General features: G+C 52.1%; 2 protein-coding genes across 3 annotated transcripts; both read right to left on the bottom strand.

The window, feature by feature from the left end:
• Positions 1-2,145: 2,145 nt before the first annotated feature.
• On the bottom strand, positions 2,146-10,601 carry C1QTNF6 (C1q and TNF related 6). 2 transcript variants are annotated; one of them, XM_006118911.4, is made up of 3 exons: positions 10,456-10,601; positions 7,443-7,692; positions 2,146-6,144 (listed from the first exon to the last, which is right to left on the bottom strand). In XM_006118911.4, the coding sequence occupies exons 1-3, from the start codon at positions 10,471-10,473 to the stop codon at positions 5,597-5,599; spliced, it is 816 nt and encodes a 271-aa protein (XP_006118973.2). In that variant the 5' UTR covers positions 10,474-10,601; the 3' UTR covers positions 2,146-5,596. The 2 variants fall into 2 exon arrangements, with proteins under 2 accessions (XP_006118973.2, XP_075793661.1); XM_075937546.1 differs by lacking the exon at positions 10,456-10,601 and adding an exon at positions 8,898-9,111.
• Positions 10,602-12,306: 1,705 nt separating this feature from the next.
• On the bottom strand, positions 12,307-27,756 carry SSTR3 (somatostatin receptor 3). The gene is made up of 2 exons (XM_006118912.4): positions 24,046-27,756; positions 12,307-20,664 (listed from the first exon to the last, which is right to left on the bottom strand). Exons 1-2 carry the CDS (start codon positions 24,062-24,064, stop codon positions 19,400-19,402), a joined length of 1,284 nt encoding a protein of 427 aa, XP_006118974.2. The 5' UTR covers positions 24,065-27,756; the 3' UTR covers positions 12,307-19,399.
• Positions 27,757-27,835: the final 79 nt, after the last annotated feature.

Below are 27,835 nucleotides of genomic sequence, written 5' to 3'. Positions count from 1 at the left end.
CCAGGGTGAGGCAGAGCCTTGGTTACTTTAAACACACACAGTGCGCCACTGAAATCGGTGAGGATTACTTTAGCTGAGAATTTGGCCTAGCAATCTTGAGGTGGGTCAGTGACCCCCCATTAAGGCCTGGTGCTACTCATTCCCCTTGCACATGTGGAGTCACATGGTAAAAGGCTATGGCCCTCCTGAGCTTACTGCACCTCAAACTGGCTAGAAAATGGCTGGCTCACAGGCCAGCCCTCACTGGTACACTGGGCACCTTCCTTCATACTCAGGATGACCCCATCGCTCAGTGCCAGGAGATCAAGCTAGCTGGGCCATTACTACACATGCCCCTTGCATGGAAGGAGGTAGGGTGATTCAGGAAGAGACCAAAAGAAAGGGCACTATACAAAAGCTCCTAAAGGGTTAAAGCATATGGTCGCAAACCCATGGATCTCCATCTTATATCCGAGGTACCTGCAGCCACACAGCTCAATTTTGTAGATATGGATGCAGGTACAAATTTTGTATCTAGAACTCTGCACATTTGTGGATATCCACTTTATATCCAAGGATATCTGCATCCATGGTGGATGCAGATACCCGCAGATCATTTTTGCAGCTGTAGATGCAGGTACACACACTATCAAATGGTTCCTGCAGGTGACACACTGGCAGGGAAGAGACATGTCTGATTCTAGCAGCTTCACCATTGAATGGTGCTGGGATGTGAGCACGCAAGACTCTGTGCTTCCCAAGGATGTCTTGTCAGTTTCATTATATTGGGGGAGGGAGGGTGGGAGGAGAAGAGAAAACAGCCATGGTGGCTTGGGCATGACCTGGAAGAGTACCAGATGTGCCAGAGCCCAGCTTCTACTCTGGAACTGGGAGCAAGGGGTTCTGTTGACGAGGGAGGAAGAATGTAAGTGTATCTTCCCCACACTGCCCCAAGTGAGTTACAAACCAATCCCAGCATCCCAGCACAGACGATGAAACTTAGACCAGCATCTTACATTTAGTAGAGCCCTGCAAAGCTGTGGCTATCCACAAGTATCCACATCTCATTTTTATGGATAACACTGCAAAATTGCAGGTGCCCACTTTATAGTTGCATCCACAGATGTCAATGCAGATATCCACGGCTCATTTTTGCAGGTACAGATGTGGATACAAATTTTGTATCCACGCAGGGCTCTAACATTTAGCACAAAGCCAAAGCTGAGCCATCCCCAGGCAGCCACTCCAGCTCCACCCCCACAGCCATCATCACTTCAGTTGATACACAGCCTCCACTCAGCAGCAGCAAGCCTCATAGATGCTGAAGTCAACCTCGTGCATTTATCTGTGCCCCAGATGTTGACCTCACCTCCAACAAACCCTCCAGCCAGCCCTATTGTTTGACATCCCACCCACCAACTTCTCAGCTGATCCCTAAACCTCCACCCAAGCCCATCAAAGGGCTCTCCATCCCACCCAGCCTCCCAACCTGATCCCCCCACTTTCCCCCATTCTCCCCAGCAGATCTCCCTCACCAGAGCCCTCCCCTCAACCTGGCTCTCAAACCTCTTCCCCATAATACTACTGACGCTTGTAAACGTTCATTCTATTACTTCATTTCCCTCTGCTGTGGGTCAGACGTCACATCTTCGTGGAAATACCACAGGGAAAGCCCGTTCTTCCTGTGCATAGCAGCCAACCAGGACCAAGACTGGCGACAGCACAAGAAAATTATCTGTTCTCTGACAAGAAACTTCCAGCTCCCTCCCCAGGTTCTGCGAATGAACCAATGAAACAATTTTTACTTTGCCCTTCGCTAGCAGTCAGTTATTCTCCAGTAACTCCTGCACTATGTCTTGCAGCTTTGGGAGCTGCAAACTTTTTTTTTTTTTAAACAAAGGTTTAGAAATGTCCTACTAATGACAAATCTCACATACAGCTTTTCATCCACAGATCTCAAAACCCTTTATGGAGGAAGTTACGCATCATTATCTCCATCTGACAGACAGAGAAATAAAGGCACACAGAGTAACTTGCCCGTGGTCACTCAGTAGGGGAGTGACTGCTCCAGGAACAGAAGCCAGGTCTTCTGGCCTCTCAGACAGTGGGATCCCTGCCTTAACCTGACAAGAGACACAAAGAAAAGACCTTACAGAGAAAATCATCTCAAAGTGCAAAAAAAAAAAAAGTTTTAATAAAACTGAAAACATATATACAAAAGTTCATGGTGGTTTTCCATAATTAAAGCACCATCAATTCCACAGTACTTTATGTCTCGGCTACCCTGACACTCCCCCTCCCCCCAATAAGCACCGGTGGCTCTCTTAAAACCTGGTTTAGCACCGAGGGGAAGCCATCTTATTTAGCACCAAAGGATGGAAGCCTGATTTAGCACCTTCATGGGCTGAAGCTGGCCAATGAAACACACGTTCCCACAGTGCTTCCCCTCCCCATTTTAAGCACCCACTGCTCTTTAGGAGTGTTTTAGCCGGAGAGCTAGCACTGGCCCTCCAGCAGTAAACAGTGACATTGGAAGAAAGGGAGAGAATTCAGAGCCCAGATCTGGAAGTGATTCAGCACCAGAGATTCCTGCTGCTCTCTGGGGAGACACAGGGACGCCACACACTGTAAATACACAACAGCTGGGTTGGCAGCCTGTGGCTTCTAAAAAGAGAGAGGAATTCAGTCACTAGTTCCTTCCCTCCGAAACCTCACCCTGAGCATGCGGCTCCCTCACGACTCCCATCAGTCCCAGCCCTGGAGCGTTTCCACACTCCGCTAGGCTAGGACAGGGGGACTCCAATGTTCCTCCCATGCTCCTGGCATTCCAGAAGACAGAGACTCTTCTAAGAGGACCCGCCTAACTTGGAGGGCCCCTGCTTTCCACACCAAGGCTGTGTCTAGACTGGATGATTTTCCGGAAATGCTTTTAATGGAAAACTTTTCCGTTAAAAGCATTTTTGGAACAGAGCGTCTAGATTGGCACGGACGCTTTTCTGCAAAAAAAGCCCCTATCGCTATTTTTGCGATCGGGGCTTTTTTGTGGAAAACAAATCCGAGCTGTCTACACTGGCCCTTTTGCACAAAAGGACTTTTGCCTGAACGGAAGCAGCATAGTATTTCCGCAAGAACACTGACAATCTTACATGAGATCATCAGTGCTTTTGCGGAAATTCAAGCTGCCAGTGTAGACAGCTGGCAAGTTTTTCCGGAAAAGCGGCTGATTTTCTGGAAAAACTGGCCAGTCTAGACACAGCCCAGTTGTATTAAGAGGTTATGAGACTCAGGTGGGGAAGAGCCTGGGACTAGTTTCTATCTCCACAGCTCCACAATGTGAGCAAATCCACAGCAGCAATGTGAACAAGAGAAACTAGCCTGCAGTCCGCTTGAGTTCACCTCCCCTACCTTTCCCTTGTCTGTCTCTCTGGCTATATCTACACTACAATGGCTTTTCGGAAAAAGGTACGCAAATTGTGCCCGCAATTTGTGTACCTTTTTCCGATACTTTTGTTGGAAGAGGCTTTTCCAAAATTTGGCCCATCTCCACTGGGCCAAATTTCGGAAAAACCACCTCTTTCGGAAGATCCCTTCTTCCTTGTGGAATGAGGAAGACAGGCCTTCTGAAAGAGCACCTCTGCTTTTCCGCAAAAAAAAGTGGAAGAGCAAACGCATTCCCTGGATGCGGCGGAGTTTTTTCAGGATACCTCTGGCGTGACTTTAATCCTGCTGAAAACTGACCCAGTGACCGCCTGGCATCCCGCCTTTACAGGATCCTCAGGACACAAAGTGTGGGGTTTTCAAAAGTGCTCAGAAATGACCTGATTCAGCTGCTACTGGAGTCAGTGGCAAAGCCTCTGATGTCAGTAGAAGCAGAGCTAGGTGAGTGCTGAGGGCTGCTGTACTCCCCAGCTGTAATGCACAGGCAGGGACAGCACCAGCTTTGCTGTACAGCCCCGCCAACACATCGTACCCACCTGCGAGGGCTGGGTGCACATCCCAGTCTCCAGGGCTCTCCGTTCTGGGCTTCACCAGAGATCACAGGCAACAGAGACAGAGCTAATGAGGTGAGGACATTTTCAGTGTGGGCATTGGGAGCGGGACTGAAATGCTCAGCTCATTTTGTACAAGCTACCAAGCAGCTACTGTGTAACCCTCTTCCATTGGAGTTTTTTTGGGAGGGGTACTGGACAGGAGCTGACCCTCTGCATTAGTAGTAAAAGCATAACTTTCCACCACCCTCTGACTCAGTCAGTTTCCGCCATCCCCCACCCCCAGCCTTTCTAATGTGGAGGTGGGACTTTAAAGGAATGGCCTCCTACCAGCGCTGCTCTAGCCACACCTATGGGACTGCAGCAGTTCAATCCAGGGTCTGAGTCTCTTCTCACGCCAGCGTGCAGTCAGGGGAACTCTGCGGAAGTGGACAGAATTACACTGGTATAAACTTCGTGGGCAGGGGAGCCGAAGCAAATCTGCTTTCAGTCTCCAGGAAAGGGGTTCTGCAAAGCCAGGATGGCTCTGAGCCTGACAAGATTGCTGAGACTGGAGGGGAGTTTTGCTGGGGGCCAGCAGGGTCTCGCGCCCTTTCAATAGGTAGGGCTAGATCTGCAGCAGGCATCCATGATAGGGATGTTAAATATCAGTTAATTGAATAGTCAATTAACCTCATGAATTCTTATAGATTACTCAACTAGTCTATAGTCCTCGGGGGTGGGATTAGTGTGCAGCCAGTGCTCTTTGGCCCCACTCCTGAGGAGCCCCTTCCACTCCGAACTGCTGCCTCCATATCATAGGCAGCAGTGCAGGATGCCGGGTGGGACCTGATCTGCAAGTGGAGCCAGTTTAAAAACCAGCTCCCTTTGCAGACCGGCTGCCATGCTGCTGCTTCTGTATCAGAGGTAGCAGCAAAGGTGGGGAGGGGTGGAGCTCCCGGACCCAGCGCAAGCTGGAACTGAGCCAAGCTGCCTATCTGCCTGGCTCCTAATACAGTTTAAAGGTAGAGCCGCAGTGGAGGTAGGTCCTAGACCCAGGGCGAGCTAGGACTGAACCAGGCTGCTGGCCAGCCTGCTAAAAAATTTACTGTTGGGGAGAAGGAGGAATGCATGTGGCCTGTAGCATTAACCTATAAGTTTTTGCTTATCGGTTAATTGAAGACACAATTACATCCATAATCCATAAGTGTAACTCTATTGACTTCAATGGAGCGACACTGAGTTGCCTAAGCTGAGGATCTGACCTTCTGCATCCCAGATGAGTGATGATTGACACAGCCAGGGACTGTCCTGTACCTCCCTTGCTCTGTATCATTGCCTGTGTCCCTACAGCTGATTGAGTCGTGGGAAGGCTCTCACAGCCTAAGAAGGTTAGCAGTGACCTGCGGGATCCCCTGTTTGAGACAAATGGGGCTTACCAGGTAGTCAGTGGCACATTTTGAATGCTGATGGTCCTGATTTGAATAGCAGGTGTTTTCTTTCAGGCTCCTTGCTATCCTCCCACCCCATGACCCTCCTAAGGAGCCCCCCACCCAGTTCCTCCCTTGTGGTTTGCAGTGATTGCGGGCAGTGAAAAGAGGGAGAGAGAGAGAAAGAGAGTGCGAGAAAGGGCAGAGGGAGGAGGGCAGTCATTCCAGACTGGGCTTGATCAGGTAGCCACTGAAGGTGATGTAGATGTCCACGTCATCACTGTAGATGGCGTTCTCGCGCTCCCGCTTGTAGAGACGCACCCAGACCTCGTCGTTCTCCCGCAGCTCCAGCATGAGGCTCTGGCTCTGCATGATGCTGCGGTCACTGGGCTGGGCGTACAGGATGACCTGCTCCTGGTTGTTGTGCATGAGGTGCATGTAGGTCTCCTTGAAGTTCCAGGTGTGGACGTTGAGGCTGAAGTAGTAGATGCCGGCCGTGTAGCAGTAGAACTTGCCCTTGAACATGTCGAAGTGGCTGTAGAGGTTGACGAAGACGGTGTCGAAGATCAGGGCCTGGTAGCCCTCGCTGCTGTGCAGCGCCTTCTTGCGACCCACGGAGAAAGCAGCATACTGGTGCTTGCAGGGATCCCCTGGGGCACCCATCTGCCCCTTGCTGCCTTTCTGACCCTGGGGACCCAGCTCTCCTGGTGGCCCCTCTTTGCCCCATTTCCCTGGAGTCCCAGGCTCCCCCTGGTCTCCTTTGTCTCCTAGGAAATGAAGCAGAGGGATGTGCCCATGAGATACCCAAGTGAGATGTGAAAGCTGCCAAGCACTGAGATGTCACCCAGTGTTTGGGCCAAATACTAGAGCTATTTACAAATGACCTAATGCATCCCTATGCAAGCACTAGCACAGGTAATCTGTGCCTTCCCTACTCAGCAGTTCTGGGGGTCAGAGCAGCCTCCCACACAGGATAGGGCACCATGTACTTGTTCCCCTGTTTCATGGGCCTCTTTGGGGCTTTACAGGGACACAAACCTGGGACCAGTGGGGAGGTGGTTCTATACTGGGGATATTGAGTGGAGGGAAGCTTATGCCTGGGTAGCACAATGGGGCTGCAGAGCAATAATAAACTGGGCCCAAAGAGAAGAATTTCCTATTCAGTGCCAGGACTCACCGTGCATGCACATCCTATGCATTCAGCACAGATGACACTCAAATGGGGACCCTCGAGCAAGAAGCTGAAATACAACAGGAAGCCACCCCTATTCCACCCTGAGCTAAGCCAGCCAGAGCTGCCTGGAGCAAGTCTTTGTTGGGAGCCACTCTTTGCAAATATGAGTGTAGGGGTGTCCATGCAAGCATGCTCCTAGCTGCTTGGGAAGAGAAGTGAATGTTAAGACTTAATGGCATTCCCCTCCTCCCTTTCCCAGATGACATGAGGTCCAGGTAGATGATCTCCCTTCCCTGCACAGAAAGTTAATGATGGTCCTCTGCCATTCTTACAGGCATATCGTCTACTTCCTGACTGCATGAAGACCTGCTGCTCTATCCCTTTACAGTACAGAGGAGTTTGATCCTGAAGAACGTTCAAATTGGCAAGGGGCAGCTAGTGATGCTCCTCACCCAGTGGCAATAAACAGGAGCCAGTGGGGTACAAGCAAAGAGCTGGCTCCCCTGAATTCAGGAAAGTCGCTGGATCAGGGGAAAACTGGCATTGTACAGACTGATTCCACCTCTTTGGCTACCTGGGCACAAATCTACATGTACCAGCATGGACCCTTACCCTTGATAACAACAGACAACTGGGCATCCATCAGTCAGTACATCAGGCACTGAGTATACTGGAGGCATAGCCTTCAGTCTGGCCACTGGGTGTTTAATGGGTATAATTGATGCATTGTAGTGGGCTAGCATGTACCATTTGCCTCTCAGTATGGTGATGCTGAAGTCACTGGTAGCCTATGGGCACCCAGTATGCCAGCATAGATGCTTATCTTTCGTTATGGTGATGCCTGGTTCCCAAGACGACCTTGGGTCCCAGGCACACCAGCTTGGCACTTACCTTTCAGTATGGTGATGTTGATGTATGGACGGACCTCTGGCATTGGGTACAACGATGAATGGTGCCCAGCTGAGCCGGTGGTAGGCTCTGAGGAGCCTCGAGAATCCAGTGGGTCACAGCAACGCCTGCAGCCATTTGGGAGGATTGTTGCTTCTTTGGGGTCAAGCTCATCGGCAGGTGCCCCAAATACAAACAGAGGGAGCATGAGGAAGGCCACGTGAGCTCGTAGCTGAATCATTACCATAGTGACCTGAAAGATTGGAGAAAGGAAGAGAAACAGACAGACAGAAGTGGATGAGTGAGCCAGGGCAGAGGCCAACATGAAAGGAAAGGACACTGCTCCTCCGTTCTCTGTGGCTAAAGCCACTTAATTCATCACAGGAGCAGAGAGGGAAGGAAAGAGACAGGGAGTGAGGAACTGTTCTGCAGAGAGCTGCTACTTTGAAGTCTAATACATGGCTGTCCTTGGAGGCCAAAGGCTGCAGTCCAAGCCGCAGTGGTGTCATGGCTAGGGCGCGCCTGACTTCCTGGAGCCTGGCCCAGTGGAGCCTGGGTCCTGCCATGGAGAGGAGGCCGGGCCTTCAGAACTGTCAGCACCAGAGCTCACAGTGTAACCACTGAGATCTAGAGTGCTAGATCTGGGGATTGGATCTTCAGACTGCACTAAAAGGAGAAGAGGCAAATCCAAGAGTCCCTGGTGATGAAAACGAACCCGGAACTCAGAGATTAGCTCTGTGATAAGGGTTGTGGCCTTACACTAAAACATCCTACTTGCCTCTTTCTCACCTCCTACAGCTGTCAGGAAAGGCAGGAGATCAGATTCGGAAAGATAAACCTGTTCATTCTTGAGAGCATCAACTGGGGGAGGGTCACAGGCAAACTTCTGGCTCACTCAGCAGAAGGCATTAACTCTTTCATGACAGTCTTCCTCCAAATCCTATTAGAGAGGATCTAAAGAGGATCCCAGTGGGTGCTGCCAAGGCATGGCCAGGTGACCTGCTCACAGGACTAAACGCGCTCCTCTGCCACTGACTGATCCCCATGACCTTGGCCAAGTCACTCCCCCCCCTTCTAGTCAGCCCCCCCCTCCCCGCTTCCTGTCAAACTAAGCCATGTTAGCCTATGAGGGGAAGAGGTGGGGGAGGCAGCAGCCAACTCTGTCCCTGGGCATGACGCTAGGGGAGGCATCTGAGGCCACGTCCGGCCCTGCGGTGCCCATCCAGCTCCAGGGGGCCGCAGGGGACGGGGAGCCGGGAGCGGCGCGTGCGGTTTCTCAGCTCTGCCCGGCCGAGCCGAGCCCGGGGCGGGGTGCAAAGGGCCCCAGCGCGGCGGGCGAGCGGCGCTCGCGATCAAACCCGCGCCCCCCGCCCCCGCGCCCCGCTCGCCCGGCAGGGAGCGCGGCCCGGGCGCAGCCGCCCGCAGAGCCAGGGGCGGCCCGGTCCGCCCTCGCCTCACCCTGCAGGAGCGCGACCAGCCGCCGCCGAAGGGTCCCGCGCGCTGCGAGCCGCTCACTCCCCGCTGCTGGCCGGGCAGCCTCTGCTAGCGCCGCCCGCCCCGCGTCCCATGGCGCTGGGAGCTCGCTGCTGGCAAAGGCACCGCAAACCGCGGGCCTCGCTCTGCCTGCGCCGCCCTTCCCCCCGCCGCCTTAACCCTTACGCGGCGCGGGGGGAGCTTGGAAAGCGAGAGACCCTCCCCCACCCAGCCCCGCCCCGGCCCTGCTTTGGGTCCCCGGGGAGAGTGGAGCTCGGGGCGCGGCTGCAGCTCACGGGGCGGTGGGGGGGGGGGGACACATTGGAGCCTCCCTCGGGACCAGGGGCGCTAGGCAAGTCCCTGTCGCTCCAGGCCTGACCTTTGTCCCCAGCCCCTGCGCCAACATGCCCTTCATCTGCCCTTCCTCGCTACTGGCCCTCCTTGCAGTCCCTGGTGCTGTTGCTCACCCCTAGCCCTATTGCCTATGGCAGGGGTGGGGAACTGGGTATGGCTGAGCCACGAAAAAAAAAAAATCTGGGGGGGGCCACACACAAGTGAGAAGAAAAAAAATCACATCCCTATTGACGTGGCCTCTGACTGAGAAGGGGGAATACACTTCCCACATTCCCTTCCCCCATTGGGCCCAACCTAATAGGTTTTGTGTGCTTCAGGGTGGGATAGCAGGGGGCTGGAGCACAGGCTCCCCAATGCTGGGGGTGCGGAGGCTACTGAGTCTCTGGGGCCAGATCCAGGCAAGCTGGGAATGCAGCTGGTGTTCGGGCCTTAGGTTCCCCCATCCCTGCCCTATTGGGCTTGTTCATTTCTACTCCATTTCCTACACTCACAGGGTAGGGATCAGTCTATTCCCTGTCTGGCACATGCAGGGCTGGATTAAGGCATGGGCTAGCCAGGCAGCTGCCCGGGGTGCAAACCTATGGGGGGGGGGCGCCTGATGGCAGCTGTAAGGGGCGCGTAGTGCCCCTTATAGCTGCCATCAGGCGCCACCTGCCCGGCTCCCGAATCACAGGCTGCAGCAGCCACCCTGCAGCAGCCACCCGGGGCGGGGGCTGTGTTGACCCTCGCAGCGCTGGCCAGCAGCGCCCTTTCCCCCGTGGCCGTGGGGCCCTGCACAGCCAGGCTCGGCCTGCCCCGAGTGGCCCCGGGCTGCATGCCAGCGGCAGTAGCCAGGCTGGGCACGTGTGTCCTGCCGCCGCCAGCTCCGTGCGCCCTCTCCCAGGTGCCAGGCAGGGGCAGGGCCGCGCATGGGCCTTCCCCCATCCTGGGGCGCAATTAAACTGTCTGCCCAGGGCGCCGGAATGGCTCGGTCCGGCGCTGGGCACATGGGTCACATCCTCTGCCTGAAGGCTTGCCCAGAAAGGGCATTTCCAGCTGGAAAGGCTCTGGAATGTGCCCTTACCAGGGAAAGCCCATGCCACCACCTCTTCCCCAACTAATGCCCTTTAACCAGTCATGTATATGAATGTTTGTAGCCAGCCCTGGGCTATCTTATCATGCCATCCTGAGTGGGCCTTATGTGACGTACCTGTGGCCAAGATGGCATTCTTTGCTCTCAATTCCCCATGCAGCTAAGCCAGAGGCCTTCCAGGCAACTTCTCAAGCCAGACCTGGAAACCTGTTCATGTGGAAGAGCGGGAGGGGCGAGTAAAGCAATTTCTCCCTCCCCCACACTGCAGAAGTGCCGACTCAGCAGGCTTGCTCTGCTCCTGTAATTTCAGAGGGAAGCTGGAGAACATTTAACAGGCCTTGGTGCCTGAGTTTTTCCAATTGTTTAGTTTGGGAGTCAGAGGCAGTTACAGCCGTCTGCTTTGCCGAGAAGTAGCTCGGGCTTGGCAGGCACCCCAGCACCACTGGAGAAGCAAATGGAAAGTCTGGGAAAATATGTGCAGAGAGTGTGGGCTGGAGGAGGGAGAGGAAGCTCTGGAGATGTTATTGACTTGCCTGCTGTACTGGAACCCCACAATGCCCCTTTCATCCTAGCCAGCAGGACAGTCTCACCAGGGCAGAGATGTTCTTCAGCAATTTACAACTATAACCTGACTTCTAATTCAGGTTCTGCCATTGATATGCCCAGTCACCTCTCTGTGCCTCAGTTTCCCAACATGTAAAATGGAGATGCTGGGCCAAATTTCCTGCTAATGGAGCTGTACCAGCTGATAGTGACAGAGATTATTGCTCAACAACTCTGAATTACCTACCTCTCATGACTAGGGGTGGGCTTAATGAGTGAATTTTTGTGGTGTGCTAGGCATAATTATTCTTAGCGATGGGAGCCTCCTGAGAGGTATGAAAGGAAAGCCACAACACTGAGTGAATACAAAGGCAAAACCAGTCTCTGAGTCATCTTGGCTTTGCTCCTTTAGAAGCTATTGATTATTTCCAGGTAGAATATTTTCCAGTCCCTTTTGCAGCTCCACATCTCGGCTACGTCTACACTGGCCCCTTTTCCGGAAGGGGCATGTAAATTTCACTAGTCGTCGTAGGGAAATGCGCGGGGGATTTAAATATCCCCCGCGGCATTTAAATAAAAATGTCCGCCGCTTTTTTCCGGCTTTTAAAAAAGCCGGAAAAGAGCGTCTAGACTGGCCCCGATCCTCCGGAAAAAGTGCCCTTTTCCGGAGGCTCTTATTCTTACTTTGAGCCTTTGAAGTAAGAGCCTTTGAAGTAAGAATAAGAGCCTCCGGAAAAGGGCACTTTTTCCGGAGGATCGGGGCCAGTCTAGACGCTCTTTTCCGGCTTTTTTAAAAGCCGGAAAAAAGCGGCGGACATTTTTATTTAAATGCCGCGGGGGATATTTAAATCCCCCGCGCATTTCCCTACGACGACTAGTGAAATTTACATGCCCCTTCCGGAAAAGGGGCCAGTGTAGACGTAGCCCTCATGTATAGGATTACATTTTCTTGAAAAAGAAGCAGGTTTGATACTGGCTTCCATCCTCTCTCCAGCCTTTGTGCCACAATCATGAGTTACCAGAGTAGGTGAAAACAGTTTGCTGAAGAGTTCATGGGCTATTTTATCATCTGATCAGGAGCATGGGCCGGGGGGGGGGGGGGTTGCACACACACATGCTCTCACTCTGTCTCTGCCTTGAAGCCAACCCAGGAAAGCTTTTGCCAGATTGGATTAGAGAACGCCCTGCTCAAGTGCAGCTGCTGCTTCCCCCTCTCCCCAGGACTGAGCAGAAGCTGGAGGGTGCCAGAAATGAGTTTCTCCAACATCCCTTTTATTACATTGTCCCTCCCTACCCATCACATGCACAGACACAACTCCTGACCCCTGCACTGTCTCCTCCCCATCATATGCAAGTGGCTGCCAGCCCCTCCGGAAGGGCTAATGTCCCCTCCTTTCCCCTCTACTGACCCCTTCTTGGCCCAATCGCAGCCCCTTCTCCATCCCCCCACTTCCTTGCATTTTCCACAGCCACTAAGCAGAACTGGGTGTTTCTCAAGGCAAGAGGTATTGTGCCTATGAGGAGGCAAGCAAATAGCCCTTTCCTTCTTTTTCCTCAGCCACTAAACCTTTATCATTAAGTGGCTTTACTATTTCCACCCCTTGCTGTTCTCCAGTGCTTTGAGGTGTGAGTGGAAGGTGGGGAACCCCTTCCCTCTGAACCCCTTAAGAGAGGTCCTGCACTGAGCTACGTGTATCCTCAGCTGCTCCTTGTTAGCACTGCCAGAGGAAAGGGTGAGAGGAGACCCAGCTGATTGAAAGCAGCTGCTGGCCAAGGCTCTTATGTAATTACTGCCTTTTTCTGTCCTGCCTTGGAGGAGGGTCTGGTCCTTTGTAAGTTCCTCCCCCACACACTCTGGACTGTACCAGGCTGAGCAATCTCCTTCCTTCCCTACCTCCTCCCACCCCTTACTTGTTCAACTCAATAGCTGATTCTCTTTTTAGAGCAGGGCTTACTCCTTGAGAGCAGAGCCAGCTCTGGTCTGGAAAGGAGTGAGTGATTTGTAATAAAAACAAGGAGTCTTGTGGCACCTTAGAGACTAACAAAAATACAGGGAGCTATTACACAATTTTCTGTTTTCTTCACAACTCTGCCTCTGACTCATTGTTATAGGCAAGTAATGTTTTTGTGGTTTCAGTGAAATGGGCCGATAGGCCAAGATATTGAAAAGTATCCCGTGATTTTAGGTGCCTAAAAGACAACATAAAGGAGGTGCTGAGCTCCTGTCCTCTGATAACCAGACCCCTTTAAGGCAGCACAGGTTGGACACTCAGATCATTAGTCACCTCTGATCATCTCAGCCCTAATTCCTACCCTGTAGGGGTGTTGTGAGGCTAAATTAATACATGTTTGTAGCCCCCCCAGAGGCTTGTGGTTCATTACCCTGCAAACCAAGTGCCCTTTGTACCCAATGCAGTGACACCCACACATCAGCCTCAGGAGGGATGGAGCCTGAAATGACAAGAACGTGAGCCCCAAACTAGTCCATGTCCTGTGGAGGGCAGATGCAGGATTTTAACACCCCTTGGGAAAATGTGAGGAGTTGCCTGAGTGGATGTGTGCTTCTGCTCTTCCTCTTTACCAGTTAAGCCCAATGACATTTGCTTCATGGTGCACAGATGGTAATGGCTTCTGCCGCATTTGTGGTGCCTCGCTTGCAGGACCCCAGCATGAAGCATGCTCAGGACACCTGGATAAAAGGGTCTCTCAGATGGAATCAGTTGGATGGCTGGAGGGCAGGGCCGGTCTGGGTTCCCATCTAAGCTGTTTGGTCAATACTAGCCACTCACACGTGGGTCCCAATATGTCATATGACTTGCTTCCCATTCACCTCATGCCTATCCAGCATGCTCATGCTCTGCAAAATGCCACGTTGTCTGAGAGGAGGAGACTGTGCCCTCCCAGCACTGGGTGCCCTGGGGTGAGGAGACCCCGCTTCTGCTGGACAAAATAACCCAACTCCTACCCTGAGGAGAAGCTCTTCTTCTTTACTCCCTCGGATTGGGTCAGCCAGCAAAATGGTGCCCCCTCCCCCCAGGCAGTGTTAACCCATGCAGTTCCCTCCACTGGCCTGTCAGACTCTGGAGCAGGCCTGACTCGTAGCTCAATGACCAAGGGCCTCGGCCAAAGCCTGCTGGCAGGAGAGGGAGTCTTGCCATTGGTTTCAGCATGCTGTTTGTCAGGCAGCACAGGCGGTGGGGTTAGCTTGGCCACCACTAAGAACTGTCTGCAAGGGACTGGGGGGGGGGGTAGCTCATGTGCTGGGATCAGTTCACCCTTACTCCCTCCCCTTCAAATTTGTTTGCTCTGAGAGGGGGAAAAGGGGGATTGGTAACAGGTAAACTGGACAGGAGTAGGGAGAATGTGCAACCAGGCAGCATGAGGCCAATGTAAGCAAATAGCTCCCTCTGCAGATGAAACAGGGAACAGCACCTAAAGCCCCAGACTCCCCCTCTACTCCAAGCCTTGCCCACGTTGGCCCTGTTCTGTGCAGGAAGGGCAGCAATGGCATACATGGCATCCAGCCCAAACCCACTAAGGGCAAGGGGAAGACTACCATTTATTGCAGTGCATGCTGGATGAAGCCATGGTGCCCAAGCAATGTTACCCTGCCTACTCCAGCACTTGAAAAGACGAGTGCAGCTGCACCTCTGGCTGACAACCAGCACTGAGTTGTCTTCCAATACTCCAGTCTGATCTACAGCCCCTTGCTCCTAACTTGACAGGAGACCCTGATATATTGCCATATGAAGGGAACAGGATGTATTGCAAGACTGTTTCTAAATGCCTGCCTAGCTGCCAGACATGAATCAGCATGCACGTGTGTTTTATATGTGTGCATCTGTATATATGTATTTGGGTTTGCTGCTGTGTCATACAGGCAAAGTGTATACATATTAGACGGTACACATTACGCTGAGTGTCCGTGTGTTCAGATGGGCTGTGTGTCTGTGCTGGGTATTTTGTGTGTCTGGGTGTGAGTTCTGTGTGAGGTGGGCGCCTTATGTGGACATTTGCATATCTTTTGCCTCGCAAGGCAAAGAACACTAAGTTTTCATGAGCAAATATTTGCATATTTTCCACTTGTTCAAGCAGATGAAAGGTTTCAGTTCGCGTCTGCATCCCCAGGAGAGTAGGGAGCATCTAATCTGTTCACATCTCTGCATTTTTATCTGTTTGGTTCCCGTGCATCAAGAGCTATTTAGAAACCACCTCCAGCCTGCAGCCTTGATCCATGTTCGCAAACATTTCTGAAGCAAAGTCACATGCCATGTGCCCTGCGTAGGTTTGCCATTCACCTCACCGGAGCCACTGTTTTACCATACAGATCATATGGTAACAATGGCTTCCTGACAACACCCAAGGACGTTTAGTGCAGGCTGTGTAAGCAGCACAGCCTTGTACTGTGCTCTACCCTCAGTCAGGTTGACACCCCTCCCCCATGGCCCTTTTCATCTCTGCAAAGTTCTCTTCAAAGAAGTTGCAGCAGCAGGTTATGGTCAAGTAGCCATCAAGTACAACTCAGTGGTTGTGTGGGTGCCAACTGTATTTGGCTTTGTGAAGGTACATAGGGTGTTGTGTTGTGAGTATGTTTTCAAGGTCAGTAATCAAAGTCTGGCTTTCAATACATACTACCTTTGGGTGTGCATGCACATACACACACACACACACACACACTCACTCTTTCAGAGCTGGCAGCATGGGGTCCTTACATTTATAAGCACCCTGCCTGTGATTAGAAACAAGCAGGGGAGAGGCATTGCAGGGGCGGCTGGAAGCACTGTGGCCTCTGCTAGACTTGCAGCTCTGGTCTGTACGTGCTAAGAATGAAACCCTTTGTGTGGCAGAGGGTTTGATGGCACCCTTATCTCAGTGTTTGTGCTGCCAGAATAGAAAAATCCATTTCCACGTCTGATTAGAACAAATCCCCCTGAACACGTCCGGAATTCTACTAGCTGCTGTGCATGACTTCAGCCCCTGTTGTTCCCAGAGCCCACTGCAGGACATAAATCAGAAGGGCTCCACGGGGCCAATCACATGAATGCCATTTACACACAGCTCCACAAGCAGACTGCAGTCATGAACTCACCAGGAGTAAGGGTGTAGGTGGGACTCAGGGACAGTATAAAAACAGCCTTTTCCTCAACAAGGAACAATTCTGCAGATGATTTTTGGTATTACATTATTTTTCTTACTCTGAGGAAAAAAGACAAAACATGATTTTTCCCCCATTTCCATTTTCTATTTGTTTTCTCCCCTCTTTATCCCCCATATTTTGCAGTTGGAATAAAGGGGGGGACAGAGAGGGAGAGACAGAAAGCGTGGGAGGGAATGCTTGTTTCCATGCAAAATTTAGAACCTGTTGCAATTTTCCACAAAATACCTTGAAAAAATAAAAACTGATGAACAATTCTCCAGAATATATCATTTTTCAACCAGTTCCACTGTGGGAGCAGAAGAGCTGCCTTTCCAGTGGGCACAGCCTAGTGAGATCAACAGCCTTCTGAGTCCTCCTGCCTGTGGGGCTGAGCAGACTAGCATTTCTGTACCTGGGTGTTGCAAGCAAAAATGTCTTTGAGGGTTCATTCCTGATCTCTTGTAGCAGAGGGGGCTGCAGAGGCTGACTGTGAGCTCCCCTTCATCAGCCTGTAAGGGCTTCTTTCTATGGCCAAGGAGACTCGCACATTAACAAGTTGATTGACAGCCAGGGACCCCATCCCCCTAAGGCAGGAGCTAGAGCAGTGATGTAGCCAAGCTAAGAAGAAATGGAAAACCCTCGTGTCTGCTCCCAATGTACTCTGAGCTGCCACTCTCCTGCTGCATCCTCTCCCGGCTGCCACACTCACTCCTCATTGCTCTGGAATAAGCCGCCAGCTGCCTCCTTTCCCAGAAGGCCAATGCCAATACTTTACTACATCCTCCAGTGGTTTACTCGGCTCCAGAATTACCCAGCATTCCCTTTTACTGGCTGTGATGCCATCTAATAGCAGGATGAAGACATCTACCTAATTACGGTCATATTTGCAATGCATCTAGCATTGTGGGGATCGAGGCCTGTTCCTCCCCAGTGTCTGTTGCCTCTTGCACCCTGTCAAAGATGGGAGCTCTGGAAGTTCTTCATGATTCTGTAGGGATCCCATGATCTCTTCTCTTGCTGGTGACCAGATGACAGTGGGAATTCCTTCCACAATCGGAATGGCCTTTTTGGCCTAGCCACTGTGGGTTTGCTCCTAGATTGTCTTAGAGGCCGTGAGAGAGCATCTCCGTACAGATTGAGTCTCCAGGGGTACAGGAGAAAGGAGGAGACATGAAGAGCCACTACAACAAGTGATTTACAAGGCAAGAGATCAGAGACTAAGGCACTGAAATCTCACATCCCATGATCTATTTACACCTTCCCCGGCCAAGCAAAGGGACTGCATTTCACCAGAGAGAGATGTGCAATAGCTGCCACAAGGGGGGGTGGAGGAGTGTGCTTCAGGAGTCAGAAAAGGGGATTTGTGGGGATTTGCCTTACTCATGGATTGCCTGGTACCAAGAGACCAAATTCAGGGAGAAGAAAGGAGGGTCTGGGGTGTAAGGAGGGTTATTACTCACCGAGAGGCCAGTGTTGGAACTGTAGAGTCGGGAGATCAACCCCAACCAACCCCCATTCATAGAGAGAAGAGCCACAGAACAGCTGGGCCAATATCTATCGTTAACTCTCCCTGACAATCCTGCTCTGGCCCAGCTGGAGGACAGATACCCTAGTAAACTCCTTGCCCAACCCAGGCTGCGTGGGTATCCCTGGCCAACAAGTTCTCATTTAGCTACATACTGATTCTAAGTGATGTGGCTTCTACATCTCCTCATGGATGTGATTTCATTGGACTACTGGTCTCATCATTAAAGCTGCCTTTCTTCACCAGGCCCGCTGCCTTTTTCTCCTTTGGCAGTTTGCTTCAAATCTTGTTCTGCTGTTTTGGTCCCGGGGCTGCTCCCTAAGACAACACAGCTAGTCCATCAGGCTTGCCCCTCCCTTGCAGAAATGCCCATTGAGCTTTTCTACCCCCCGAGTGACATGGTTCGCCTAAACCTGCAAAGTATTGCCTTGTCTCTTGGAGCACGCTCTCCTTTTGACTGGTCTTTAAACTCTCCGCCCCCACCCCCCTCCATTTCCCCAAAGTCGCCCCTGGTGGAAGGTGCCCAGATCCCTACTGATGGCTCAGCTGGATTAAAGTTGCTCTTTCTGATCATTGTAGCTTAGCAACTGCATTTATAGAAAAGTTTAAGGTATAGAGAGAGGCATTTGACAGAGTCTGCAGGAATGAAGCAAGGCAGAAGGAGAGACGCTCACACATACACCCTATTTGCAGCCACCTCGCCCTCACAAATATGCAGACAAATCCACCTTCCTGCCCATGCACACCCACCCCTGCACAGACACCCCACAGGCATTGCCAGAGCCAAATCAACCCCCTGTACCTGTACAGATACCCCTCTAGAGACAAGATCAACCCCTGCACCTGTACAAACGTCTTGTGCGCGCACACACATGCAGAAAAACCAGTCCCAAACCCCTGAAGACACACTCATGCACAAGCACACACACAACTTCCTACCATACACCTATATGGGTGTTACCGTGTTCACAAAAAAATTACCCCTCAGTCCCCCATAGTGATCTGACCACGGACACTCCCATTTTTCACACACACGCCCTCATCCTTCCAGCACAATCGTACTTGCGCACAGACTGACCCTTTGAAATTGTTCATAAAGTCCTAAATCTTTGCATTTATTCACAATAAGATGGAGAGGGGTGGTGAAAATTACAGCTTGCACTGCCCCCAACCCATGGCGTTGTGGTCTGCTGCCATCATCCATCAGAGCATAATAATACCATATTAAAACCCTTGGGATCAAGAGATGGCGAAGGACATGTCTCATATTCTGCTCTAAACCAGCCCAATCACATCTGTCGGCACCTGGGACATGAGAGCCCTCTAAAGAGCCAGGATATCTCATGCGGTTGAGATGGTGTCAGGTCACATAGGTGGTGGGGAGTTGTCCCCAAGGGATACTAGAGCAGCTGAAAGGGAGGGGAAGACAGCTCTAGGGGTTAGGCTGTGGAAGAATTGTCCCCATGATTCTGCCTCCGGGTGTATGGTCCCCATGGACACCGGGACAGCTTGGCAGCAAGAACAATAGAATAATCAGCAACCGTGCGCTATGTTGGTTGTAGGGGGATTCAGTGCTGGACTCCTCTCTGAAGCTCCTACCCTGCCACACACCCTAATCCAGTCCCCGATTCGAGGCCCACCCAGATGCTGTTGCCCTTCCCCTCCCACAGGGATGTCTGAAGTCACAGGTCTTCCCATGATGTCTGCCCGTCTGTACACTCCTCCAGCTCTCCCCTTCATCAGGTGGAGCCTTGGGCCTTGGTGCCTTGCTGTGCACAACTGCAGCCCCCACAACCCCCCCAGTACAGGCTGGACTGTCCAAGAGACAGAGGGACAGAGCCTCCCCCACCCCTTCACTATAAGTAACTGATGTTGAGTGCATTGGGTTTATCACAGTTCCCAGGCTCTTCTGGGAGTGGCTTCTGCTCACTGCCTCCTGCTGCTCCACTGGTCAGGGGATGTTCCTGTCCGCCATTGCCATTCTGGGCAATCTTACTGACACCATTCTCCACCGTTTCCTCTTCCTCCTCCTCTTCCTCCTCTTCTTCATCTTCAGTCTTCTTCCGGGGACGTGCCACCACCTCCTGGCTCTGCACGCGGCGGGACGGCCTCATGATGGCCCTGCGGAAGCCCTGCTTGAACCTGTAGGAGAGGAAGCCGTAGATGATGGGGTTGGCGCAGCTGTTGGCATAGGGCAGCACCACGACGAGGAAGTAGACCCCGAAGAGGGACGGCTCCTCTGGCAATGGGCAGACCACATTGATGATGTTGAGCACGTAGAAGGGCAGCCAGCAGAGCACGAAGACGGCCACCACGGTGACCACCATGCGAGTGACCCTGCGCTCTGACCGCTTGCGCTTGGACGAAAGGGCCCGCACCCTCCTGCCAGAAGACCGGACTTTGACAACAATGAGCAGGTAGCAGAGGCAGATCACCAGCAGCGGCCCAAAGAAGCCCAGTGTGGCTGTGTAGATGATAAAACCAGCTCTCCACACAGAAGCTGGTTCGGGCCACTGGATATGGCAGGTGCTCATCCCCAGGGGGACGTTGGAGAACACCACCACGGGCAGCACCACCACTGACGACAGCACCCACACGGTGGCACTAACAGCTTTGGCCACCCGGGCTGTCCGCCACTTTAGCGATTTCCCTGGGTGGACCACAGCCAGGTAGCGGTCGACGCTCATCACAGTCAGGCAGAAGATGCTGGTGAACTGGTTTATAGCGTCCACAGCCATCACCAGGCGGCACATGAAGGAGCCGAAGGGCCAGTAGGACAGCGCATTCTGTGCAGCCAGGAAGGGCAGCCCCAGCATGAAGAGTTCGTCCGCCAGCGCCAGGTTGAGGATATAGACATTGGTCACTGACTCGCTCACTGAGAGGCGCAGGACCACGTAGATGACCAGGGAGTTCCCAACCAGCCCAACCACGCAGACAATGAGGTAGACCAGGGGGATGAGGACTCCACTGACATCCATGCCAGGGCTGGCAGCTGTGGATAGGTTCCCTGGGATGGAACTTGCCCAGCTGGTGGAGGTGTTCCCCTCCTCCGAAGCCACAGGTGTGGGGAAGGTGAAAGCAGAAGAGTCCATGGCAGAGGAAGGATCGAGCAGAAGATCAGCTGGAAAGTTGGAGGCATGAGGAGAGGAAGAAAAACGGAATTTATACTGTAAAAATCAGAGGCAAACAAGCCAAATGTAAAAGGACAGACGTAACGGCATGTGGGCACAGACACAGCTGGGAAGGAGATGGGGGTGGGGTTCAGATTCCGGAGTCGCTAGAGCAGCTGAGAGAATGTCAGACATGACCAGCTGTTTTAAGAATGACCATTGGGAGATTGAGACTAACAGGAAAATGGCCTGAAATAAAGCAAGGGACTTCCCAGGGAAAAGACCCAAGGGAGCAATTACAGGCTTCTGTTTCCTAGTGCAAATGGCTCAGGGGGTGGTGAAGTTAATCTCCAGTGGCCTGATTCTCGTGTATGCTCAACTCTCTTTGTTCTAGCTCAGCAGCATGTTCCTTATTTACATTCTGGGGAAGAGCTCCCAGGAAAGGTCCCTCAGCAGAGCCCCTTCCCTTCCCCAGCCCTTGACTGTCTGCTACCTATGTGCCGTCTGTATCATCATTGCTGCTGGAGCAACTGGACTGGATCCCGCTGAAAGTCGCCATGACATTCTTGTCCGCCCCCACTACCTGCAAAATCCCCTTGAAGTCCTGAGCAAATGTCAGAGGCTTGGGTGAGTGCCCGGGGAGAGGGAGAGGCAGGTTTGCACCATCCCTACACATGAAGAAAGGGGGAGAAGGAATATTTATAATGTTCCCATTGGAGGCAGGTGGGTTTATATATCCAGACACCGTCTGCTCTAGCTCTCTCTGCACCCCAGCACCTCCCAGCCTGCTCGAATCCAGCCTGCTAATGGAAGGGGCCACCCCTGCCTTTACCACTCCATAGCACCAAAACAAGCGTCAAGCCCTCTTAATCTTTTGATGCCCATCACACCAGGCTTTGGCATGGAAACGGCACTCGCTCGCTCAGAGCAAACCCTGAACAAACAGACTGCTGTGTGTGTGCCAGCTCTGCACTGACAATAGCACTGGTTGGACAGGGAGTGGAAGGGATGAGATTCTCATCTGTCATCTCTTTGGGGCAGGGTTAGGGTTAGGGATAGGGTTAGGGAGCTACAGCCAAGCCCAGGCAAAACTTGGAGACACAGTCCCAGGCCCCAAGCTACACTGGGAAGTCTATGTATGGTGGCATGTCTGAGATGCTTTTAGATGATCAGAGATCTGGAAGGGGCCTTCTGAAATGTTAAATGGCAGCCTCATGCCTTTGTCACCCCTTGGCGTATTGATCCTGCTGCCTGATTATCTCCTCAAATAGCCATCTGTAAGTGGGGAGGACTTGCATGGAAAGGATGCATGCTTAGCCTCAGGAATAGACAGCACCTTCTTCACCCTAGTCTCACTCGAAGGTTTGGGCCCATAAGACCCCTCAAGTTCCAAAGCTTAGCCCGGCTTCTCTTCTCTAGTAGCAATGGCTGGGGGTCTCATAGAACATGACTTCTAGTCTTAACCACCTCCAGCAGCTCAGAAATACACCGAGAACTGTTTTCCCTCATTGTGTTTTTCAAATTGTACAAAACCAGGACGTGCAAAGATCTGATATTAAAAATCTAAAAAAAAAAAAATTAATCAAATTTCTGGAAGCCTCAGGCAAAGGCTGAGGTTTGGGCTGGTTCTTATTCTATTGGAACATGTTCTGACGAGCCCCACGGAGATGCCTCCTCGGATCACCACTGTGCCTCACATGTATCACACCCGCTGTTGTATCTGCATTCCGGTGGGCACCTTTTGCTTTGAGGCTCTATCACACATAGGTGGGACCTCTTTACATTGTCCTTCTTGCATTGAATGAGCTGCTGGTTTATGACAGGGGTTGAGTGGAAATGCCCAAGGAGCTGAATTGTTTAGGGAAGTCCCAGGAGCGTGTAAGGGAATGAAATTGAACAATGGGAAAATCAGGCTGAATAACAGGAAAGGTTTCCTGACGGTGAAGTCTATTGGCTGCGGAATGACCCACCAATGGAAGCCCCATCACTTGGGCCACTTAACAGGAGGCAGGCAAAGCCCTGAGAATACACTGCAAGGGGCCGCCCTGTGCTGGCTGGGAAAAAGGGACTGAATAGCAAACTTGGCAGGGGATTACACCAGATGACGTTTGTGAGCCCTTCTAACCCAGTGGTTCTATAATTCAGTCCTTTCCAGTTTCTAACTTCCATGATTTTTTGAGCTCTTTTCCATGCTTTCCCAGAGCCATCTCAGTAATGTACATATGTGTGCATTTTTTCAGAGAAGTAGCAGGCATGGGGCCAGGTAGCTTGATGGGGCCCCCCCTACACAGTAAAGCCCAGATCTCCAGGCTTGTGGACTCTGTTTCTAAGCCCACACTTTAGCCACGCTGCATTGTAGGCCTGGTTCCACAATCGCTGAGCCTGAGTCTTGTAGTGGGGCCAACACATCCATAATTCATTACTCCTGGCTCAGATCTGCAGCTTGAGCTGCCTCCACATAGCTGAATGACGAGGCTCGGGCCTGAGGCCCAGTGGGACTTCGGCTTGGACCCACCAGGTCCTGCATGCTCCTTGGCCCAAGGCATGCTGATTTGTGTATGGCTGGATGGGGACTTGGGGTCAAACCTGAATGGGAGCCCATGCTTAGTGTGCTGTATAGATGTACACAGAGGCTGGGGAGAGGCTTAAGGCAGGAAGTAAGGAACGGAGAACTGTAAGTTCCCATAGAGAGCAGCAGGGATCTGAGAGAGCACTGCAGGCACGGAGCCTCATGGGAGTGTGGCTGGAGCCGGACCTCTGAGGAGGGGGGAGGGGGCAGGTGTGGTGGACTCAGTGGGGTTGAGGAAACAACTGGGAGATGCCTGGGGTATGAAATCATAAGCCCTTTGGGACCCAGACTTTTTGTACTGTGGCACCTGATGGAGGCGCTAAGTGCTGGAGGAATTCAAATAAACAGTCACAATGGTAGGAGTGTGTTATGCTTAGGGATTGGGGTCTCCCAGGGAGGTGGGGATTGTTTGTGGGTTAAATGCCAGTTCCTATCTTCAGCCAAGAAATCCAAAGCCTTTAGGAATAAGAAACCTTCCTCTCCCCCATCTTTGTCAGTGGAAAAGAGGATGGATCCATTTGGTAAGTGATGGGAAATCCAGCTAGAATTCCCTTAAGCAATGTACATAACACCCCCCCTAGATTCCTGCACCTTCTGCATCCCTCCCACCTCGCCTTGCACCCTTTCATTCCTCCTCTAGTTTGTGACTTTCTCACTCCCTGCATAGGTAGAGATCCCATGGCCATCGCCAGCTCCCAGTCTGTGGGAACAGAGCAGAGCACAGGAGGCAGCAGGTTCTGTTTTGGCTGCAGCGCCAACTTCTGCACATGACAGCGCCTGGAGGAGAGGACGGAAAGAGGAGGCAGATCTGCCTGGTACTTACGCGTCAACGGGATTGACATGTTCCTCCACGCGCCGGGAGAATGTGTGTCATAGTGTTTCTTCCCCTTTTAAAAGAAATTCCCGAGCAATGAAATCCCTGTGTGCTTTGAGTCCTCGTGGGGCCAAAATCCCTTGTCTCACTTCTCTCCAGAGTCGCTTGCTGCCCTCACCTCTTCTGCAGCTCCAGAGCTGGTGGGACTTTCCTGCCTTCCTCCAGCACTGCCACATCTGCCTGATCACGCACTCCCATCTGGTCTCTGGAGCTTACCTGCTGCAGGGACCAGACCCAGCTCTGCTCAGTGGAGCCGGGACTCCCCTCTCCAGCTCTCCATCAGCTGAAGTGGGGGCTTGGCGGACAGGGTTAGGTAGATCAAGTGTGTCAGTTACTCCCAGGAATGATCCCACTAGCCAATCAGAAGAGACTTGGGAGGTGGAAGGGGGGGAGAGCGAGCAGGAGAATGAGAGAGAAAGAGAGAATGAATGGTAGGGGAGGGAGAAGGAAAAGAGGGGAGGGCCAGAGTGATTATGATGGAGGGAGACGGGGGGGGGAGGGAGGGAGAAAAGGAGAATGAGGGGGCGGCTGTGACAGATGGTGACGGAGGGCAAGCAAGAGAGGGAGAAAGAATGAGGGGGAGTGGAGGAGAGCAAAAGCTGGGAAGGAGAGAAGCAGAGAGTGGCTGTGCACTGTGAGAACGCAGTGCAGGGGAGGCAGGTTGCATGGAGCAGGTGGCTGAGCCCCGCACTCTAGGGAGAAGTTTTCTATAGGGCTGCATGGGATGAAGGGTACAGACATGCAGGAGAGCCCTTCCCTGCCCCGAGAAGCTTACACTCTAGACAAGCACAACTGGGGCTTCATCACCATCACAGCACATTGGTGTTTAAAAGGGTCCAGGGGGGTGAACCCCAGATTCCATTGCACCCCTCTCCCTTCCTCTGTCCCACAAGCAAATCCCATAGGACAAGTGTGAGTGAATGGGGAAGCAGGGCTCCTTCCTTCTCATCTCCTACCTGTCTGCACAATCCCCTTTCCCTGAAGCTCTCCTAGGGACTGAGTCCTCTCTCCCCACCTCACCCCTTTGTGACCTGGGGTCTGATCTATGGCACAGAAAGGGATTGGTGGCAAGGGGAGAAATCCAGCCCCCCTGCACAATCACCTCCTTCTGGATAAAAGCAATAACCCCACATTGCTAAGCATGTTTCCTACTGAGGTCCTCCCACTAACTGCTTCTCTTGCCCCAGCGCCTTTCCTCACTTCCGTCATGGAGAGATTTCTCTTTGTTTCCTGTTCCTCTCTGAGGGCCCCTTTCCCTCCTTCTCAGCCTCTGAAATCCTGCTGGTTGCCACTCCCCCCCCCCCCTTTAGTATTTGAGCACCCAGGGTCGCATCAGACCCAATACGAAAGGCTGCAACTCCATAGGCGGACCGTAGAATCACAGAAACGTAGCGCTGGATGGGACCTTGGGAAATCATGAAGTCCAGTCCCCTGTGGAAGGGCCAAGTGACCAGCCCTGACAGGTGTTTCTCCAGCCTCTCTTAAAAACTTCCAGTGACGGGATTCCACAGCCTACCTGGGAAGCCTGCTCCAGAGCTGAACCCCCCTTTTCATTCACAAGCTTTTCCTGATATCTAACCTAACTCTCCCCTGCTGCACTCTTGCTGCACTACTCCTTGGCCTACCTTCTGGGAACATGGAGGCCAGCTGATCCCTGTCCTCTTTATAACAGCCCTTCACATTATCAGGTCCCTCTCCGCCTTCTTTTCTGAAGTTCGTCCAACCATCCCTCAGAGATCAGGTTTTCTAGACCTTTGATCATTTTTGTTGCTCTTCTCTGGACTCTCTCCAGTGTGTCCCTATCTTTCCTAAAGTGTGCTGCCCTGAATTTGACCTACTACTCCTGCTGAGGCCCCCACCAGGACAATTACCTTCCATGTCTTACACACACCATTTCTGCTACATAGTTTTTCCTTTTGTTTTAGCAAAATCAGACTACATGGCTACCTCTCTATTACACTTCTGTCAAGGCACCCCCAAATGACATTTGGATTTTTTTTTGCAACTGCGTCACATTGTTGACTCCTGTTCAATTTGTGGTCCACTATAATTGCAGAGCCTGTGCATCAGGGCTGTCCGCTAGCCGGTTAATCCCTACATTGTAATTGTGCATTTGATTTTTCCTTTCTAAGTGAGGCACTTTGCACTTGTCTTTCTTGAATGTCATCTTGTTGATTTCAGACCAGTTCTCCAATTTGTCAAGGTCTTTTTTAATGCTAATCCTGGCCTATAAAGGACGTATAACCCCTCCCAACATTCTTGCAGCCTGCAGACTGGGAGCCCAGTTCCAGGCTCTGCTGAAACCTTTTTGTGCCAACTGGGCTGCAATACTGGCTTAAGCCTGGTTTATACCTAAAATGTAGATCCATTTAGCAGTGTCACTCAGGGGTGTGAACCAGCCTTTGTTTAATGGATTAATTAGTTCCAAAACTTTTTCTGTCAACACTTTTAGCCTGGGAGAGGGCCTCCGATTTTTTAAGCCACTCTCAGGATTTTGGGGGGCCTGACTCATGAGGAGTTTTGAACGTTTGAGTTTGGTGATAGATTCTGGCACTTATCTCTCCTCCACCCCATTCTGATGCATGTGCCAGGAATCTGAGGCCAGATTCCACTGAGTTGTGCCTACCGTGCTCAGACCAGCTGTGAATTGTGCCCTGCCACCTTGCTCACAGCCTCACACTGCAGGCACCTGTGGAGCCCACTGCCACAGAATGTTATCAGGGGTTGATGCACGAAACATAGTGCCACAGGCTGTCACTGAGGTGAGCTTTGCTTCTCTGCACTGCTCAACATTAACCTGTGGAACTCACCACCGCCAGGGTTTAACCCTTTCTGTTACTGGCCATTGCCAGCATTCACCTGTGAAACTCCCTGAAGCAAGGTAGGACTTGTGGAGCTCAAACACAGGCTTGTGTTGTAGAGAGGAAAGGGGGTTCAGTCCAGCCCATTACTGCCTTTGGAGTTTTCTTTACCATTTGCTTTGTCCTGAGCCCTTCTCCATCCTGTGAGGCTCCTGGTGAGGGGGCGCATGGAGAAGGGAAGCCTGGGTGAGCCGCGATGTATGGTTGCTTGGGAGAAGTAATGCTCTGGAATCTACCCTAACAGCCATCACATGATGCTGCTTTCCCTAGTCGCAGCAGCTGCGAAGGCTCCCAGCGCCCCTGCAGTGAATCAGTCATCCAGGTGCTGGCAGCTGGAACTCTATCGCCCTGCTGGGCCAGCTCTCATCTATTGGTTTTCAGAAACTCATGGGCTATTTGCCTTGGTTGGTGACTCATTCCCGCCCCCCACCTTTTCCTGCTTTACCTCTCTGTGGCTACGTCTACACTGGCCCCTTTTCCAGAAGGGGCATGTAAATTTCACCAGTCGTCGTAGGGAAATCCGCGGGGGATTTAAATATCCCCCGCAGCATTTAAATAAAAATGTCTGCCGCTTTTTTCCGGCTTTTAAAAAAGCCGGAAAAGAGCGTCTACACTGGCCCCGATCCTCCGGAAAAAGTGCCCTTTTCCGGAGGGTCTTATTCCTACTTTGAAGTGGGAAGCTGTGTCTGGTGATGGGAGTGCGTGCCAGGGGATGCCCGAGTGTAGACATAACGGCGAGTCTAGGTTGCTGTATGTCTTGGGGGAACCGTGCGAGTTCTGACAGACAGTATTAGCATGTACTCTAGGGGATCCATACCAGCCAGAGAAGGGACACAGGACACCCATGGCAGGAAGGTACAGTCAGGTTTATTGACTCA

The sequence above is a fragment of the Pelodiscus sinensis genome, chromosome 1, assembly GCF_049634645.1.
Source record: "Pelodiscus sinensis isolate JC-2024 chromosome 1, ASM4963464v1, whole genome shotgun sequence".
In the NCBI taxonomy this organism is placed as follows: domain Eukaryota; kingdom Metazoa; phylum Chordata; order Testudines; family Trionychidae; genus Pelodiscus; species Pelodiscus sinensis.
This window is presented reverse-complemented; position numbering and strand designations above follow the sequence as displayed.